General features: G+C 35.7%; 5 protein-coding genes across 7 annotated transcripts; all 5 read left to right on the plus strand.

The window, feature by feature from the left end:
- The first annotated feature begins 69 nt into the window (after positions 1 to 69).
- On the plus strand, positions 70 to 4,048 carry LOC106771164 (FAD synthetase 2, chloroplastic). 2 transcript variants are annotated; one of them, XM_014657088.2, is made up of 5 exons: positions 70 to 395; positions 1,187 to 1,239; positions 1,719 to 1,854; positions 3,131 to 3,306; positions 3,470 to 4,048. In XM_014657088.2, the coding sequence occupies exons 1-5, from the start codon at positions 151 to 153 to the stop codon at positions 3,982 to 3,984; spliced, it is 1,125 nt and encodes a 374-aa protein (XP_014512574.1). In that variant the 5' UTR covers positions 70 to 150; the 3' UTR covers positions 3,985 to 4,048. The 2 variants fall into 2 exon arrangements, with proteins under 2 accessions (XP_014512574.1, XP_022641528.1); XM_022785807.1 differs by lacking the exon at positions 1,187 to 1,239 and adding an exon at positions 1,240 to 1,368 and having other exon boundaries at positions 277 to 395.
- Positions 4,049 to 5,070: 1,022 nt separating this feature from the next.
- Positions 5,071 to 8,087, plus strand: LOC106770910 (cyclic pyranopterin monophosphate synthase, mitochondrial). Of its 2 annotated transcripts, none has more exons than XM_022785808.1 (3): positions 5,071 to 5,375; positions 6,825 to 6,965; positions 7,257 to 8,087. In XM_022785808.1, exons 2-3 carry the CDS (start codon positions 6,864 to 6,866, stop codon positions 7,854 to 7,856), a joined length of 702 nt encoding a protein of 233 aa, XP_022641529.1. In that variant the 5' UTR covers positions 5,071 to 5,375; positions 6,825 to 6,863; the 3' UTR covers positions 7,857 to 8,087. The 2 variants fall into 2 exon arrangements, with proteins under 2 accessions (XP_022641529.1, XP_014512244.1); XM_014656758.2 differs by having other exon boundaries at positions 5,072 to 5,375; positions 7,272 to 8,087.
- Positions 8,088 to 9,165: 1,078 nt separating this feature from the next.
- Positions 9,166 to 12,387, plus strand: LOC106769668 (transmembrane protein 53). Its single transcript, XM_014655384.2, has 5 exons — positions 9,166 to 9,312; positions 9,616 to 10,431; positions 10,519 to 10,624; positions 11,098 to 11,303; positions 11,865 to 12,387. The coding sequence occupies exons 2-5, from the start codon at positions 9,704 to 9,706 to the stop codon at positions 12,130 to 12,132; spliced, it is 1,308 nt and encodes a 435-aa protein (XP_014510870.1). The 5' UTR covers positions 9,166 to 9,312; positions 9,616 to 9,703; the 3' UTR covers positions 12,133 to 12,387.
- Positions 12,388 to 13,252: 865 nt separating this feature from the next.
- LOC106769838 (F-box/LRR-repeat protein 4) lies at positions 13,253 to 15,116 on the plus strand. Its single transcript, XM_014655615.2, has 2 exons — positions 13,253 to 13,744; positions 14,000 to 15,116. Exons 1-2 carry the CDS (start codon positions 13,381 to 13,383, stop codon positions 14,890 to 14,892), a joined length of 1,257 nt encoding a protein of 418 aa, XP_014511101.1. The 5' UTR covers positions 13,253 to 13,380; the 3' UTR covers positions 14,893 to 15,116.
- Positions 15,117 to 17,335: 2,219 nt separating this feature from the next.
- LOC106769856 (E3 ubiquitin-protein ligase CIP8) lies at positions 17,336 to 18,723 on the plus strand. The gene has a single exon (XM_014655634.2). It carries the CDS (start codon positions 17,401 to 17,403, stop codon positions 18,427 to 18,429), a length of 1,029 nt encoding a protein of 342 aa, XP_014511120.1. The 5' UTR covers positions 17,336 to 17,400; the 3' UTR covers positions 18,430 to 18,723.

Raw genomic sequence — 18,723 nt, forward strand, 5'->3', positions numbered from 1 at the left:
ATATGTAAATGAATAATCATGATATTGTTTTCTGTAGAAATTCGGGTCGTAATACGAGCCAAGTTCCCGACCCGACCCATTGGATCCATAACCCATTATCCCTTCCCCTTAACAAACAACCACTGACGTTGCTGACAGTGGAAAAGCGCAATGTTGGGTGGTAGCGTCTCTCGTGCAATTTCCCACCATTTTCGAGACTGCGACCTCCATTTCCACTTTACACTCACTTACTGTACTTTTCAAACTTTCCACCTTTCGTCCCCACGGCCCCTCAAACCTTGTTTGCCGGACACCGCCATTGCTCAGAAGCACAGCAGAGTGTCGTCAAATTTCCGTTGTTTTGGCACCCCATCTAAGCCCCCTGGAGAAGTTCCTCTCCTTTTCGATTGTTTCAGGTTCAATTCTTCATTTTATCAAATGGGTTTTGTTTTTTTCCTTCTTGGTAGTTGGTATTTTGATGGAAACTTTACTTGGTTCATCTCTAAAGAGAAAAAAATAATAGTAGTAGTAGTAGTTGCAAAATCAAGGTGTATTTTCCAAAGGTTGGTAGTTTGGCATGAGCAAAACAAATCTCTTGGCGTTGAACTTAAATGTTTTTATTATAAAATTCGTAGGGTATTCAGTTAGTATTCTATGTTGACCCTTTGATTTACCCCAAATTTAAACGTTAAAATGTCGGAGAAATCAGTTGCCGGAAGCATGCCTGATGATAAGATTACTGAGATTGTGTTTGAACAAACTTCTTAATAAACTAAATAAAAGACAAAATGCATGGAACTTCTTTCGTAAGTTAAAATTAACTTCTTAACTTCTGGTTTTGGAGAAATCAGATGTAGAAACTTTTATAGAACTACTTGAAATTCAACTCGAGGGGGAGATATAATTCATTTTTTTTTATCTTCTCTAGATGCTTATTGAGAAATTTATACAGTCATATCTGGGTTTCATGTGTTTATCATTCATTGAATATTTTTATCTTACACAGAGAGAGAAAGAGGAAGAGAGAGAGAGTTTCTAACAGCTTCCTCGTGCATGGCTGTAAATAATTCAGATGAAAGTTGTTAAAATATATCCATTTGTAAATTGTCGAAATAAAAGACAACATATAAACCGATATACTGCTTTTTATGCCTATTAATTGTTATCCTTCTTTATTCAAGAATCTGATTCCTTTTCTCGTGTGAAGCCAACAAGAAGATGAACGTGAAATTCTCTCTGATGGAACATCTCCTGTGGCAGGTTTTTAATCTCTTCCACCTGATGCCTCTTTGACCATTTTTCATTTGCACGTCCAACTCTGTAATGTGCAAGTTGTGTTCTTAGAATATCCATAATGTTTGGAGGCGAATAACATGCTTTTTGGAAAAGGTAAAAAGAAAAAGATTGATTGATGATATTGTGGAATTGGTTCTTTGATTAACCATGTCAATAGTTTCTTATAGTCGAGGAGTATGATCTTTTGGACTTCTCAGTTCCATTAGCTCAGTATCATATTTCTTCCTTAACTTTGTACATTGTTTATTCTTTAGGCCATTTATGGTCAATAAGTGATGTTTCTTTTACTATTTTGTGCTTGTAGTTCTCATCATGTGCTTGCCATATTTATGCCCACTTGAGTTGTAGAGAGAACTAGTGAAGAACATACAGAAAACAAAGTTTTCATTTTGGAAGTTTGCATATATGTTAATGTACTATTATTGATTCTTAATCATTAACAGGTGGAGTTGTAGCATTGGGAAAGTTTGATGCTCTGCACATAGGTCATCGTGAACTTGCAATACAAGCATCAAAGGCTGGACATCCATTTCTTTTATCATTTGTTGGCATGGATAAAGTACTTGGTTGGGAGCCTAGGTATGAGATAACATATTGATATCAAGACAATTTAAAGTTTTACTTTATTTGTTTATTTGGGTGCAAAATGTGCTTGACTCTTGCACTCATATGATGTGATCTTATCTTATGCTTTTTGCTAGTTGATTAAAAAATTATTTGTATTAAATTTACAAGCTGTATGGATTTTAATTTGGCATTGGCACAAAGGTAAGGTTGTCACCTTAGGACCCTGAGGTCACTGTTTGAATCCTGAAAACAACCTATCCACTTACAGGGGTAAGAGTGTGTACATCTACCCTCCCAAGGCCCCATTTGGTGAGAGGGACTGTGTCCTTGATGACCCTTCAAACAATCTTTTTCACAATGTTAAGGTTCCTACCCTGTGGCTTGGAGGTCACAGGTTCAGTCATGGAAAAAGTCCATCCAATTCTGGGGGTAGGTAGGACTATTTACATCTATCCAACTGCACTAGGTGGGAGCTTCATGAACAATGATACCTGTTGTCCTTACCTCTAATGCATAAGCTGTTAGGAAACGGAACCAGTGCTCATGCTTTACCGAACCCATCTCGGCGTACCTTATTTTTTTGTTGCATAGGAATCATAGATTGGAATAACACACAAATCATGAACAGACATAGTATTAAAGTGATTTGTGAGCCTTCCTTTGTTATCTGGGGTGTGAGATTAGTAATCATTCTGCTTTTCCTCTGATTGAATAATGAATGGTAGAAAAATGACTATAAACTCGGATGAAGCAGGATATTGAGCTATGCCTGGTGCTGTGGCATTGGTATTTTACTGTTGCCATTCATAAAACTGGTTTAGTAAACTGAGGTTTTATTCCCCTTATAATTTGTAACTAATGTGGAATTTTCAACACACTCCTTCGCTCCAAGAACATCCAGCATGATAATAGTTAGGGTGGGGTTCCAGTAGCATTTGGCACGGTAGACTCAACAAAATCTTGCTAGTATAGAATTTTCATAGCTTTAATACCATATTAAGGTAGGGGAATTTAAGCCTAACTTTTTGAAAATCGGCTCAATAAGGTGAGGTGTCCAACACACTGGGTAGAGAGACTTGGAAATGAATACAGCATTTGCAATTCCCTTTGAGGAAGATAATTATGATTATTATTTAAAAACATTCACAGTATGTTTGTTCTTTATTTTTGAGTTCTTTGTGGTGATTATATGTGTGAAGGATGCATTACTTTTCTATGGTGGTTTAAATAATTCTTGACATAATTTTATTAAATATATAAACTTTTAACTCATGTTTTTCCCAAGCAGGGCACCTATAGTTGCTAAATGTGACCGGAAGCGAGTTCTTTCTTCTTGGGTTCCTTATTGCTGTAACACAGTCCCAGAAGAGTTTCAGGTTGAATTCTCAAGTGTACGACATCTCAGTCCACGACAATTTGTTGAAAAGTTATCGCAAGAGCTTAGGGTTCGAGGAGTTGTTGCTGGTAAATAAGTAGCTCCATAATTTACCGTCAACATTTACAAACACCTTTCACATTACTGTATCATAATTTACTTGTATCTGCATTTATAACATAACATCAACATTAACGTTGTTTATTCTGTTACCAATGTTTGTTCTGTGCTGGCTTCTGGAACTTCTGGTAGGTGAGAACTACCGGTTTGGGTACAAAGCCGCTGGTGATGCCTTGGAGTTAGTAAAACTTTGTGAAGAGTATGGAATGGAAGCTTACATAATCAAATCTGTCATGGACAAGAATCGTTGTTCTGCAGACATGAATTTTGTCAGTAACTCAAAAGAGAAGGGACAGGTGTCATCCACCCGTGTTCGTGAAGCCTTTGCTGTAGGGGACATGAGTTATGTATCAGAGCTTTTGGGTAGGCCACACCGTCTCATACTAATGGCCACCGACCAAGAAAGATTCAGCAGTGAGCAGCATAAGATATCTGCTCCTAGATCATGCACATTGAATCTAGCACCAAAGGAAGGTTTATATGAGAAGTGTTCACTTTTGCTTGATCAGGAAAATGTTGTGCAGTGTAGAGTAGTTATTGACAGCAAGTTTGTGCATATAGAAACAGATCACGGAGGTCTGAGTGATATTTTTGGTTCTCAAAATTTGCAGTTCTTGCATATTGAATTTGGCGATTCCTGCACCTGATTCAGTTTAGAAATTATTTCTATTCAAATTTATAGTCTTCTGAATTAGAGATGATTTTTATCCATCCTTCAAAGTGCCCAGATGAAACTGCATAATCAGAAGGCTGGTATGAGTAGGTATATACATACACACTGTACCTTTCTCCCTTTCCACCCTCTTCACTGCATTATGCCTCCAAACAAAGTGATTCTGTAAAACTCAATTGATTTTGCTCAATCTCTTGTTTGAGGAATTTAAGGGTTAATTTTGGAGATTCGTGGTGCTTGCCCAGATATAAGTCTGTCAGATAACTATCAATGATGTTGCTATACTCTTTCAAATTAGTTGCATTTGAAATGTTGGAAGTTTGAGTCCTCACAGTAATGTAAGTAGTTTTGTAAGGGTTGTTTGAATCTGGATATTTTTGTTGTTGAGAAAAACATGGGATTAAGAACTATGAGAAACAATCCCAAAACAAGAAGCAGGGAAGCTAAAAACATTATCAGACTGAGAATATATCATACTGTGTTTGGATAAATTATAATAATAATGTTTGTTGAATTAGATAAAGTTCATACCAATAGAGCTGACAAGATAGGTATACTGGTATGAACAATCCAAAAAAATGCAGTGTTAGACTAAAAATAGTGATATAGATTACAGCAAGTCAATTTCAGTCTTAAAACGAGTTAATTTTAGTCTCATTCAACTCAGCTCAAATGGAATCAGTCAGGTTGACCATTTCTATATTAAAAAATAAATAAAAAATATTATTTTGTTAACACAAACATTTGAGTTTATACATCAAATTACTAAACTAAAAAACTGAAATTAATTTCACTTTTATACTTCAATTTTATTTTATTTTTGTGAAAAGTTACTTAATTTCACCGGTATGAAATTAGCTCAGTTATCTTATTTATTTTACAACAAGCTAGGAAAAAATTCATGCAGTTTATTTAAAATTTATTTTACAACAAAAAAATCTCCCGACTATTTAAAATATTTATAAAATATGTGTTTGTAAAAATAATTTCGATACAATATTTTAAACAATTTATGCGCACTTATTCAGTAAATCCTTAATTAAGTTAGTATTTATTTATCATGTTCTTGAACCCACTCAAATAGAGACGGGCCGGGTCATATTCTTGAACCCGTTTCATGTAGAGCGAAGGAAGCGAAGGTTCCCACTACCACCTTTGCCGATAGTCACGATGTCCTTCACCTTCACTTCGTCACCCACATTTCCCTAAGCTTTCTCAGACTCACGGACTCGTAGATCGACCGCGTTCTGCTGGACATCTTGAGAGCAAAGTTTGGCAGGTGGGTGAAACGCGGTGACGTTAGCGTTGGTGGAGACCCAACCCTTAGGGACGTTCTCCTCGGCGTCTTCATTTCTTCGTCAACAGGTTTGTCGATAATTCCTCCATGTGGTTATAATTTTGGAATTAGGGTTAGAAATTGGGGGATTTGGGAATTACGTAAGATTCTTGAACAATCATCACGGTAAATTAGGCCAAATTATGGTTCTGCGTTTCTAATTTAATTTCATTTCAATTTGATTGAGCTGCAGTTAAATACTAATTATTCTTGTTAGTTTGGTTTTAATTTATCAACATCATTCGCAGGTGGGTTTCGTTTTCATCCACTTCCACTCCCTATCGTCAATATTTTTCAAAACGTAGTTTTTTGCATCTTCTATGGATGAATTACGAAACGAGGTTAATGTGGTTCGATCATAATCATACACTGATTCTTTGCAAAAACAAACAGGCTAACTTTTAACAAAGCCATTTCTATATTTTGTGATGCATTACAATTACTATTATATCCCGTATGTTGCTCCATTGCTACTATATGTTTTAGTAACTAGGCAAGTAAAATGTGTTGTTCCTTTGAGTTCTTACTTCCTATAATCGGAGTTGAAGTTTGCCCTCTGAGGTAGTTGAACCTGTGTTTTTAAACGAAAGATTACTTTTCTTGTTACTAGTTTTCTACTCGTGAAAGTATTTAGTCAGATTGTGTGATAAATTTTTGGAATTTTTAACTTCCACTTTGTTGCCAGTATGTATATTGTATAATCACTCAAGTCAGATTTTTTATTTTTAATCTAGTGTAGAAATTTCAGTGTTTGGAATTGAAAAGTACAATGGCAGATTAATGATCTTTTTGTCTGAAACTATGATTTGTAACAAGACTTTTTATTTGAAGAAATTTGAACTTCCCTCATTTTGAATTCTTTTGCCTGAATTCTTGGTTAAGTCTTGACTTCTACTTGTTTCTGCTTTTCTACAATGAAAGTGAGAAGTTTACTTTTGTGTCATTTCAACTTTAATACAAATAGATTGCAATTGAAAAAACTACTTTGAAAAGTAATGATATTTACATATAAAATCCTACGTCATTCTTACACATTAATTTTTTAGACAAAGAAAAGCACATTTGAATATACCCTGTATATACTAAAAAAATGCAAAGTGTAAAAATAGTGTGGAGATTTTGATGTCCCGAGAATTTTGGAGACTTGTCCATTGCAGCAGATAATTATAAGTAGTGCATCATGAATACATTGCAGAAATTACCAAAGCACGATATCTTCCTTAATAAGTTGAAACTTGAAGAATTGAACGAACCTTTCCAACCAAATTTATGTATGGGCTTATGTTGTCATCAGTTTCTTGGTACTCTCTTATTGCCAAAGCTTCAACTTAAGTGGGAAAGTCAGTGCTAGAGTATAACTCACCCTAGGCTGTTAGCAATTCAACTAAATTATAAATGATGATGACTTTCCTTTGTTTTGTATCCCTATTAGTAAATATACTTTAATATTATTTTTTTTTATTTTTATTTTTTTGCAGCTGTAGAGTAAATAGCAGTAGTAGTAGGATCTGTGTAAGATGCTGCTTCGAAGAATTGTTGCTGCATGTCCACAGTCAAGGCGCATGTTCAGCTCCTCTGTTAACCATGGCTATGAAAGTGCTATTCAGGAACTCAACAAGGTAAAGTTTTTCTTTGCTGCATTCTACTAGAATTAAATTCAGTGTCTTTTCTCGTTTTTGGCACAACCATCTACATAAGTTGTCTTAATAACTACAGAGCACTCATTGACCTAACAGTCTAGCACAATACGAAGAGTTTAAGTTCACTTGTTAATTATTGTATTAAGAAGCGGTGAAGTCATTAAAATCTAACCAATGTTTTATGATTTCCATTTTACTAATTAATATCTAGTATGAAGGTTTTTCTCCAACAGAACACAGAAATGTTGGTGGAGTTAATGTGATCCATAGCTTATTTTATTTCAGGAAATGGAATCGGTATTCGGTGATCCTCCTGCAAATGGACTCGCTAGCTCTGCAAACAATTTGAAGGATGAAGCCCAACTGCCAGCTCCAAGCATTAGTGAAAGTTCTTTTGAATTGACTCATACTGGTAAATCGGGGGAAGCTCAAATGGTAGACGTGTCTCCAAAAGAAAGTAGTAAAAGAAAAGCCACTGCTGTATGCAAGGTAATTCTTGGGAAGAAGGTGTTTGACTTAGTCGTGGCCAATCAAATGGGGAAAGGAGATGTGCTTACCGTGGCAAAAATTGCCGGCATAACTGCAGCAAAGCAAACTAGCAATCTTATTCCTTTGTGCCATAACATAAACCTTTCACATGTGCAAATGGATTTGAGATTAAATCACGAGGACTTCAGTGTAACCATAGAAGGGGAAGCTACATCAACAGGTAAAACCGGGGTTGAGATGGAAGCGATGACGGCAGTGTCTATTGCAGGCTTAACAGTGTATGATATGTGTAAGGCTGCTTCAAAAGATATAGCTATTACAGATATCAGACTTAAGCATAAATCTGGTGGAAAAAGTGGAGAGTACTGGTGGACACAATGATGGTTTAATTTGCATTGCAAACAATACGAAAATGCTATTATTCTTCATATAGTTTTCTTCACCAGCATAACTCTATACATGGCTTCCTAGTTATGGGATCCATGATTGTTAGGAATAGCTTTAAGTACATTTCAATTACTCAACTTTCATGGGTCTTGGTAAACATTGTGTAATCTCTTAAAATATATTAAATTTTATATGAAGGTATTTTGTCAACTAAAATTTAATATATTTTAAAAGATTACATAAATTAACAAATTTATATATCTTTATATATATATATATATATATATATATATATATATATATATATATATATATATATATATATATAATAGAATGTATAATTGAAATTTCTTAAATATCCACTCCCGGTGACACCTGTAAATTTAATTGGTTGTTTCGTCTTTCTCTTTATTTCACTTTTTCTCCCTCCGCCGATTTTCTATTTATCCATGTCAATACTGTTTCAGGTTTTTTTTAGTTTCAATATCCACTGTTCTTACTCTTGGTTTATATTTCTATTACTCGTTAGATATCTGATTTTTTATGGATTTGATTTTTCATATTATTAATATTTTATTGTTTGGATTTTGATTTATAGATAAAAGTTGATATTTAATAGGAGACGTAATACACTGTACCACTTAAAATATTAATATTTTAATCAGATATTTTTTAATATATTACTCAAATATATATTTTTATTATTAAATATTATTAATACTAATATTATTAGTAGTATTATTACTAACTAGCATTAGTAGTATTAGTATTATACTTCGTATTGATTAACATGTTTTACATATTTTTATTGTTTTGGATATTTCAGTTTTGATTTTGTCTCTTTGTAAAATGAAAAAAATCATATTAAGGCACCGTTGTTGACTTGGCATTGGACAGTTAAACTCGCTTTGAAATTTGACTACTCTCACATTTGATTATAAGATCATGCAACGGGAAAAAGGTTATTCGTTGAAGTCAAAGTTACTTTACCTTTTTTTATTTCTTTCTGCACAGACATCTCTTTTGTATTAAAACCAGATTCTCAATTTTGAATTATTCTTCAATCTTATCTTAGGAATAGACACTTATTTTGACTAACCGTTATATCAGTTGGTCCAATATTCCAGTTAAATTTACAACATATAGGGGCAGAAAAGTCCTTTCACATTAATAATACCTTTTCCCGGTTTTCTTGGAGGCGGATTTCATCTAGTGACAGTCCGCTACGTGGCGTAATCTGTATGACGCATTCGTCATCACGGTCACAGTTATTTTGATTTTAAATATGGAATCTTTAGGTTACAAAGAGGTTTGAAATTAAATTGTAGGATACCCAATTCGCGAAAAAGAAAGCTTCTGGGTGGGCGTGTTCACACTTCCGATCGAATTGGGCTGTCAAAACGACGACGTTGACAGCCCGGTTCATTCATACGTTTCCAGTTTCTTTCAGGTACAATTCGAAAGGAATAAACTTTTTTGCAACAGAATATCCTTTTTCTATATACCCTACCCTACCTTTTTCTTTTCTATTATTCACGTATTTTTGTGTTCTTATTATTCCCACGCGTATTTTCTACGTGTGATTTCTGCGGTGCACGTTTTTTCTTTCTCCTGCCAATTGGGTGCCAGCCCCACCAACCCTTTTTATTCTTCCTTGCTGGTTTCTCTTTGTTTTCCTTAAAGCATTGTTCTTTCCTCTAAAAATTGGTATTTACTCGCAATTCCCACATTGGGTCGGGGATTTTGATTGCAGATAAGACAGGGTTGCTCGCTACTTATTAGGGTTATGATTTTGGTTTCATAAGCTTTTTCTCTGGGTTGAGTTGAGTTGGGTTACTGCAATGAGTTCGTTTTCTGGTGCCATTCAAAGACCTCTTGTGGCGGCGGCTGCGGTTGCTGTTGCTTCTTTCTCTGCTGATGTGTCTGATAAATTGCCGTTCGGTGGATCATCACTTGATGGTTCTACCTCTACATCTTGTAGGAACGCACAAGAATCAGATTCATTGTGGGTTTCTCATATTTCGGATTCAAAACTTGCTAACCTCTCTTTTGTGACCCGAATTCCGGTGCCTGTGCCCAATGTTCAGTTCCGGGTGCCAAGTTTGGGTCACAATTGCGTTTCAAATTTGCACCATTCTTCAGTTTTCTCGTCACCACTTCTTCGGAATTATTATCACTCGGCTGACTTGCGCAAAGTGTCAAGGCCTGCTACTCTTTCAGATGGTGCCTCCAATTCAACTTCAGAGGGCATGTATAAATGGCATTTGCCCGACCCGAATGCTTTATGTGATTCAAGTTGTTCATTGACAAAGTCAAGGACAGTGGTGGTGTTGCTGGGATGGTTGGGAGCAAGGCAGAAACACTTGAAAAGGTATGCCGAGTGGTACACTTCAAGGGGGTTTCATGTCATTACGTTTACACTTTCAATGGGTGAGATCCTGAGCTATCGTCCCGGAGGAAAGGCCGAGGAAAATGTTCAAATGCTTGTCGACCACTTGGCTGACTGGTTGGAAGGGGAAAATGGAAAGAATCTCGTCTTTCATACTTTCAGCAACACTGGATGGTTAACGTGAGTGGAATGTGTAATTTGCAAGCATCGAATTTTACAGTGTTCTTCTGTTGTGTTTGTTCATTGGTTTGGTATTCATTGTTGCAGATATGGTGTTATTCTTGAACATTTTCAGAAGCAAAATCCAAATGTCATGGAAAGGATTAAGGGATGCATTGTAGACTCTGCACCTGTTGCGTATCCTGACCCACAGGTAAATTCTTATCCCTTGTGAAACTTGATGAACGTAGCTGTTTGTTGTGTATATTTCGTGTGTTCTCTTTTCCTTCACCAGGGTTCGTGTTATCATTTGATACGATGTCTGTACACTGCTATCCTATACACTGTCAAAATTATCAATTAAGTTGCCTTCTTGGGTTGCAATAGATTGATCAATCGAGAACTTGGTCTTGGGTATTGTGCTTTATTTTATATCTAAGGAATTGAGGCAACATTTGGTTGAGATCTTTGACTTTTTTCGGTTTTATTTCGCCTTTATTCTAGGTGTGGGGATAATTAAATAGAAAAGAATGAAGTTATGCTAATATCAGTTATTTTGAAGCCCTTAAGAATCTTTTTATATTTTAGGCTTACGTTAAAATGTCTAAAGTGATACCTGGTTTTAGAAATGTTGAGGCTTATGCAAAATTCGGAGATATGATTTTAAATATCTGATTACCGTTACAGGTGTGGGCCTCGGGTTTCTCTGCAGCATTTCTGAAGAAAAATAGTGTTGCAACAAAAAGACGTGTGTTTTCTGATGAATCTGGCATTAAAGTATCCATTGGCAGCGAAGATGATTTAGGACTCAAACCTGCGGTAACAGAAGCAGCTTTGCAACTAATTCTGAAGAAATTTTTTGGGATCATTCTGGATCTTCCTTCGATAAATAGGTAAAGAATGACTCATTGTTCTTCCAATTGATTGTTTTTATAAAAATGTTCATATTTCATCCCAAGTTTTGCTTGTTTTTATTCCTGAAAATAGCTATTTTATGTGGGTATTCGACCATTGTTGATCAAAAACTGTCACAACAATATAATGGTTGAGCAATATGATCGTATTTGATGACAATTTAGAGATTCAAATGTCCTAAAACAGGAGTGTACACGATTGTATATTGTTGACTTTCTGGAGTTGAACTTGAATATGAATTGCTACGGTTGGTTCTCTAGAAAAAGTGATATCTTGCAAATTACAATCCCCTTTCTAAAATTTAACATTATACAGTCAAGATTTTAACAAACTTCACTGCTGGAAAGTTGTATGTGTGTGAATTTTGGGAATAGGAGAACATTCCATATGGTCTTTCTGGTCTTGATTCACTAGACTTGACTAGACATTAAATAGATAAAGATTCAACATTTGTTTACATATATGACATCTTTAAATAGTAATCTTAAATTCCTATATGATAACTTTGCTCCTAATATGATGATTTTGTTCAAATGCAGGAGGCTCTCTGATGTTATGAGCATGTTGTCATCAAAACAACCAAGGTGTCCACAGTTATACATGTATAGCACTGCTGACAGGGTTATTCCTGCTGATTCTGTGGAATCGTTTGTAGAGGCTCAGCGTAGGGCTGGACATGATGTGAGGGCATGCAATTTTGTGTCCTCACCCCATGTTGACCACTTCAGGAATGACCCAAAATTATACACATCTCAACTCAGTCAGTTTTTGGAGGAGAGTGTTCTTAGCCCTTGTAAATCTCACTAATTGCCTTACTCATACACCATATAGTTCATTTCTTTTGATTTTTCAAAACAACCATTCCTTTAATGGGTCGTTAGGACTATATCAAAAGCCAACAACAACCTCATTGGGATTGCACAATTGTTCCCTGATAGATTATATTTGATTCATTCATTGTTATATACGATAGTGTGAATGAAAGATATTACACAATTGGTTCCTCTTATTCATTGATATATTGAATAGTGCAGATGAAAGAGATTGAAACTGTCTCCTTTAGTTGTTTCTTTTACCTTGGGTGGGTGGAAAAGTGGTTGATATTCTCTTAACTATGTTGGTAACTATTGCAAAATATGTCCATCACTCATATCTGAATACAAGTTGTGAATTTTTAGATAAGGGATTTGGTGCATGTTTAAATCTAAGTTTAATTTGAACTTGCGTTAATAGTGTAGTATGGTTTTGTTGTAAATTAAAAAATATATAATTTTCAATTAATTTTGGTAACATGTACTAAAATAAAATATAGTGATGTCTATTTTCATATGTGAAGGTAATATTTTCACTTGCAATCGATGCATGTGACATCTTTCGTTAAAGGGTATTTTCTTACTCTATCCTTATAAATAACTACTAAGAAGGCAAATAGTAGCGTGGTTAAAACGTATTGGAAGATTATTGCGAATGAAATTGTGGCTAAATTTGTCATTTGCCAAAATTACTTGTAAATTAGTTGTTGATGGGCCTATTTAGAATTTGATACCATAGATTTATGTCTTTTTTCTAAAAGAACATTAAGTTTGTTTGTTTTTTAAAATGGATTTAAAATAGTGAATTTGGATGAATGTTAGAGAAAAACAGAGGTGAAAGTAATAAATGATTTCTACATATTGTTAATATTACTTTTGTTCATGTTGATTAAAATTCATCTATAATGTCTTTTTTAATTATTATCACATCACATTTTTACTCTCTTAAAAATATCAACATTATGATAAAAAATATATTAAACATTATTTATAATAAAATTTTAAAAATTATTTAATTTCTTTTATAGCACCTGTGCTTTCACTTATATTTATAAAGATTTTTAATCTATTAAAATCAAGAAGAAAAATAATAATTACAATTGGAATGAGGCAACGTAATTTAGAAGAATCATCATGATTGCTTCTTTTTTATTCATTCAACACTGTTTCGACCACACTCTCTTCTCTTCTCTTCTCTTCTTCTGATTCCCAAACTCATTGGGTTAGGGTTTCCTCTGCGTCAATGGCTTCAAATTCGATCCATGGCAACGGCGTATCGGGATCGAAGCTCTGCATAAACGACGTTCTAAGGGACGACGAGCTCCGTTCCGTTCTGGGGCGGGTGGAGACTGAGAAGGACAAGGAAACCTTCGGTTTGGTCTGCAAGCGATGGCTTCGGTTGCAGAGCACCGAAAGGAAGAAGCTCGCGGCACGTGCTGGTCCCCACATGCTCCGAAAAATGGCCGATAGGTTCACACGCTTGGTCGAATTGGACCTTGCTCAGTCCGTTTCTCGTTCCTTTTACCCCGGCGTCACCGATTCCGACCTCGCCGTCATCGCTAATGGCTTCACTTGCTTGAAGATCCTCAATTTGTACAATTGCAAAGGTTCCTTTTTTTCTCTCTTCTTCCTCTTTTTTCTCTGATTTGCCTTTCAAATCTTGATTTTCTCTACTCTGATTTACTACGACTGTTGATTGTTTTTCTAATTTTTCTGCTAAGTTAACTTCCATGGACGGAGGACTAAAAACAAAGATTTGACATCACTTTTAAAGGGTGTCCTTTATTTAGTCAGCTATTTTTTCTAATCTGGAGGGTTCAAGTTTTATGATTAACAGGGCATTATTGTTGTGTAATATGCAGGAATTACGGATGCTGGAATGAAAGCTATTGGTGAAGGTCTTTCCTTATTGGAGTCGTTGGATGTGTCTTACTGTAGAAAGCTGACCGACAAGGGATTCTCAGCCGTTGCCAAAGGCTGTTCTGACTTGCGGATATTACACATGGCTGGTTGTAGATTTGTTACTGACGGTGTATTAGAAGCTCTCTCCAAAAATTGTCGTAGCTTAGAGGAGTTGGGATTGCAAGGGTGCACAAGTATTACTGACAATGGACTGATATACCTTGCAAGTGGGTGTCATCGGATCAGGTTTCTGGACATCAATAAATGCAGTAATGTCAGTGATGTTGGAGTTTCTAGTATTTCTAAGGCTTGTTCATCTTCACTCAAGACATTGAAACTCTTAGATTGCTACAAAATTGGGGATGAAACCATATTATCCCTGGCCGAATGCTGTCGTAATCTGGAGACTTTAATCGTTGGAGGTTGCAGGGATGTCTCTGCCGATGCCATAAAGTCGCTAGCTACTGCTTGTGGAAGCAGCCTTAAAAACTTAAGGATGGATTGGTGTCTAAACATTTCTGATTCCTCATTGAGATGTGTTTTAAGTCAATGTAGAAACCTTGAGGCACTGGACATTGGTTGCTGTGAAGAGTTGACCGATGCTTCTTTTCAGTTCACAAGCAATGAAGAGTCTGCCTTGAGTTTGAAGATTTTGAAGGTTGGTAATTGTCCAAAGATCACAGTCACAGGTATAGGCATTATTGCGGGTAAATGCAGTTCTCTGCAATACTTGGACGTGAGGTCATGCCCTTACATTACGAAGGCTGGTCTGGACGGGGCTGGTTTCCATTTTCCAGAATCCTGCAAGATTAATTTTGATGGTAGCATCAGTGAGCCTGCAGTACTTCTTTAATACCATAATAATTTCAAAGGATTGGTTTCACCATTAGATCTTCATTCGTAAACTTATTGATAAGACGTGCCTTTGTAAATTTGATGAGAATGTGATATGTTCTGATGATGTTCGTTCTCTTGTGCAACCCATGTATCATGTAAGTGTACTAAAATGGTGTCGGATGTATCATATTTTATTAATCAGTTCGGTTGTAAATTTGAAGAGAACAATTGTTTTTGTCTTATTTTATTTTCCGCTCTCCTGCCGTGTAGAAATCTGCTCTTTTCGCATGATTGACACTGAATATGAGCATAGAAACCCCGTTTTGTGTATTACAATTAGTAAAATCCTATCCTCCTTGTATGAAATTTAGAAGAAAAAGTTAAAAGTGTGTTCTTTTTTAAAAAGCCAGCGACTATAAAGCTTGAACTTTAAAAGCCTTCACGCAAACTGTCTAAATTTTATACTGGTGGATACGCAATTCGACGGCAGTATTATTGGGAGTTAGATTTAGTGTAATGGCGTTCTACAGACTCCTGGGTGAAGTAAAATTGTGAACTGATTCTAACTTTTTGAATGCGTTTAGTAAGTAATTTCAATGCTTTATAGGTTTATCAGTCAGAGTTTTAGCAGTGTTGCAGACACGTATTAGAAATTACTGTACTAAATGTATGATACTGATGCTCTAAATCTGAATAGTTGGGGATTCTGGTAGTATCTGTAATGTACTACTTTTTAAGTATCTGTAATCTACCTCCTGATAACTTGTTTTTGGTTGATTTGATTAATGGGAGTAAAAGATTATGCAATGAGCATCAGAGAAAATGGTGGGTTTTTGGTAGAAAGGAAAATGGTGTTTCAAGTCAAGAAGAGTCCTTTAATTAGTAGTGGAAAGATGAAGGATTTGCAGAGATACTTTGATAGTGAAAAGGGGGAGACATTTCTTCTTAGTGAATGTTACCTTATTGCTGTCACTGCCAACATTTCTGCTGCTGCCTCTAACTCCATTATCCATTCTACTGCACTTTTTCAGTGAGTGAAGGAAGAAGAAGAACAATTCATTCTAATATTTCATATATTCTAAAAACCTTATTATAGATTATACAAATCTTATTCTCAATATTATGTTCCAGAACATATTTCATGTATTTTAAAAAATTTATTTTGGAAAACAAATTCTAATCAATGTCATATACGTTTTGAAAAGTTTATCTCAAAATTTATTATGAAAAGTTCGTCTAAAAACTCATTTTATGTTTTGATTTATTTATTTTTTTTTAATTTTATTTTAGAAATACTGTACTGAAAATTTAGAAAACTTTTCTTAACTCTTCGAAAACAAATAATTTGAAACTAAATTTTAGAAAATGTAAAACATCACTTTAAAAATTAGGAGGGTGCACTTAGAATTTGTACTACTGCAATGTGAAAAGGGTACAAGCTAACCAATGTTTCAGGACTTTGTTTCGTATTCACTAATGAGGCGGTCTTTGAGTGAAAACTTGCATTTTAACATTTTGTTTAAGACACCTCTTGTTAGTCTTAAATAAATTACATAAGGCTTAAATATATTTTTTTCTTTTAATTTTTAGTGAAAATTAAAATTAAAATCTTTTTTAAATTTTTAAATTTTGATTTAATTTAATTTTTCAATTTGTAAAATAGATTAATTTAATCTTTTTAAATAATTTTTTTGTTAAATTTATTTAACAATATTAAATAATCTTAATCAAATTTAGTCAAAAAAATTAAACTCGTATATTTATAAAATTAAAAGATTAATAGAATTAAATTAAACAAATTTTAAAAAGAGATTAATTTCAATTAAAAATTAAAATATGAAAATCATATTCAACTCACTATATAATTAATATAATTAATATGTACATACATAAATCATACAAAAGTTCCAAGTAATGATTATCGTTCATCTTGTTATAACATATTTAGACTCGGTTATTAAACATTAGTCATTAAAAAGATAGATATTAACTAGTTTATGAGTTTGTTTAATAAACAAGTGGTTTTGAGTTTTTTTCTTAATAATAAAAAACATAATGTGAGGTTAAAATATATTTTATTAATTAAAGTAGGTTAAAATAGATATAATTTGATCTTTTAAGATGTGTAAGGTTCTTAACAAGTAAAATGTAGTTATTAGGGTTTCCGTAATTGCATGGTAAGAAGTTATGAAATGAGTTGAGAAAAGATCAATTTTTCATTACTATTTATTTAATTATATATTGGCCAAAATGAGACGTTAGATGAGACCAACTAATTAACACAAAAACTAAAATAACAAAAATGAGAAAGATCCTTTACCAAATTCAAGGATAATAAAAGACTATAACTGGATAACTATTATTTTATTATTATTATTATCATTATTATTTTATTATTTTTATTAATATTATTTAATATTATTATCATTATTATGATTACTATTACATTATTATCCATTTATTATACCTTCCAAACAAACCCTGCCATTTCTTTTATCTCCGCTCCTTCCATCTCCGCCGTACCATGTCGGAAGCACCACCGTCTCAGACACCGCCTCCAGCCGCTGACGCGCCTCCGCCGCCATACTGGTGCTATCACTGCGAGAAGCGCGTTTCCGTCGAAACGCCCGCCAATCTCCCCGACGTCGTCTGCGGAGAGTGCAAAAACGGCTTCGTCGAAACCATCCCCACGCCGTCGCGCTCGCGCAGCCCCTCCGCTTCCTCCGATGACCCCTACTTTGGCTCGCAGTTTCTCCAGGTGCTTCGCCTCATCGCGCAATCTGCACGTGACGATGATGCGTCGCCCCCGCCGCCGCCGAGTCGTTCTCCGGAGAACGATTTCCTCAGGATCGAGCTGGGAGGCTGGGACAACGACGATGAGAACGAAATCGAGAACGATGACGATAACGGCGACGAGGAGTTTGAGGAGCATGAGGAGGCGGAGGATCGCTCCGGCAACGAGGATCCGCACGGAGATGACGAGGATCTGAGAAGGAGAAGGCGCGAGCTGCTTCGTCTTCGGATTAGGGATTTGGCGACGCGCACGAGGAGCATGCGGAACCGGATCTTGGATTGGGCAGAAATTCTGATGGGCCTGGAGGACAATTCCATTGAGTTCCGCCTCAGGGTGCCGGAATCCGACCGCTACGTCGGGAATCCGGAGGATTACGTCGACGCGGCGGAGTACGAGGCGTTGCTGCAGACGCTGGCGGAGACCGACGGCGGAGGCAGGAGAGGAGCGCCGCCGGCGTCGAAGTCGGCGGTGGAAGCCTTGCCGACGGTGAAAATTGCGTCGGAGAGTGAAACTGTGGTGTGCGCTGTTTGTAAGGATTTGCTGGGTGTTGGAGAGGCCGCGAAGAGGTTACCGTGCGGGCATCAGTATCATGGAGATTGCATTGTTCCTTGGTTGAGCTCTAGAAATTCTTGCCCTGTTTGCAGGTTTGAGCTTCCAACGGATGATAGGGAATATGAGGAAGAGAGAGTGGTTAATGCTGCTTCTTCGAATTCGAACGGAGCTTCGAGCTCTGGTGGAGGTGGAAGGACCATTGTTTGATTCCGCTTGGTATGTTCCGTTTTGCTCCGCTCCGCCCTGCTCTCTTCTGTCCTGCCATTTCTGTAATATATTTTGTGCTTTCTGAATTTCTTCTTTTTTGTTAGTGGATTTTCATCAAAGCTTGCACCATGTTATTATTTATTTGAAGCTTTTATTATGTAGTTGGCTTCTTAGCTATCGGATGCTAAGATACTTGTATATAGCAGCACATTTGAATCAATGTGATCAGATCACACTACCTCAATCGAATTTGTACTTTCTCCCTGTTATGCATATTCCTTTTTGGTTGCTCGA

This window comes from Vigna radiata, chromosome 8 (assembly GCF_000741045.1).
Source record: "Vigna radiata var. radiata cultivar VC1973A chromosome 8, Vradiata_ver6, whole genome shotgun sequence".
Classification (NCBI taxonomy): domain Eukaryota; kingdom Viridiplantae; phylum Streptophyta; class Magnoliopsida; order Fabales; family Fabaceae; genus Vigna; species Vigna radiata.

Bases quoted from the DNA above. Each gene is read 5' to 3' on its own strand.
- LOC106769856 (XM_014655634.2), top strand. From the start codon at position 17,401: ATGTCGGAAGCACCACCGTCTCAGACACCGCCTCCAGCCGCTGACGCG.
- LOC106771164 (XM_014657088.2), top strand. From the start codon at position 151: ATGTTGGGTGGTAGCGTCTCTCGTGCAATTTCCCACCATTTTCGAGAC. The intron at 396-1,186 runs GTTCAATTCTTC...TCTCGTGTGAAG, and splicing joins CTCCTTTTCGATTGTTTCAG to CCAACAAGAAGATGAACGTG. The intron at 3,307-3,469 runs GTAAATAAGTAG...AACTTCTGGTAG, and splicing joins GGTTCGAGGAGTTGTTGCTG to GTGAGAACTACCGGTTTGGG.
- LOC106770910 (XM_022785808.1), top strand. From the start codon at position 6,864: ATGCTGCTTCGAAGAATTGTTGCTGCATGTCCACAGTCAAGGCGCATG. The intron at 6,966-7,256 runs GTAAAGTTTTTC...TGTGATCCATAG, and splicing joins CTATTCAGGAACTCAACAAG to CTTATTTTATTTCAGGAAAT.
- LOC106769838 (XM_014655615.2), top strand. From the start codon at position 13,381: ATGGCTTCAAATTCGATCCATGGCAACGGCGTATCGGGATCGAAGCTC. The intron at 13,745-13,999 runs GTTCCTTTTTTT...TGTAATATGCAG, and splicing joins CAATTTGTACAATTGCAAAG to GAATTACGGATGCTGGAATG.
- LOC106769668 (XM_014655384.2), top strand. From the start codon at position 9,704: ATGAGTTCGTTTTCTGGTGCCATTCAAAGACCTCTTGTGGCGGCGGCT. The intron at 10,432-10,518 runs GTGAGTGGAATG...TCATTGTTGCAG, and splicing joins AGCAACACTGGATGGTTAAC to ATATGGTGTTATTCTTGAAC. The intron at 11,304-11,864 runs GTAAAGAATGAC...GTTCAAATGCAG, and splicing joins GATCTTCCTTCGATAAATAG to GAGGCTCTCTGATGTTATGA.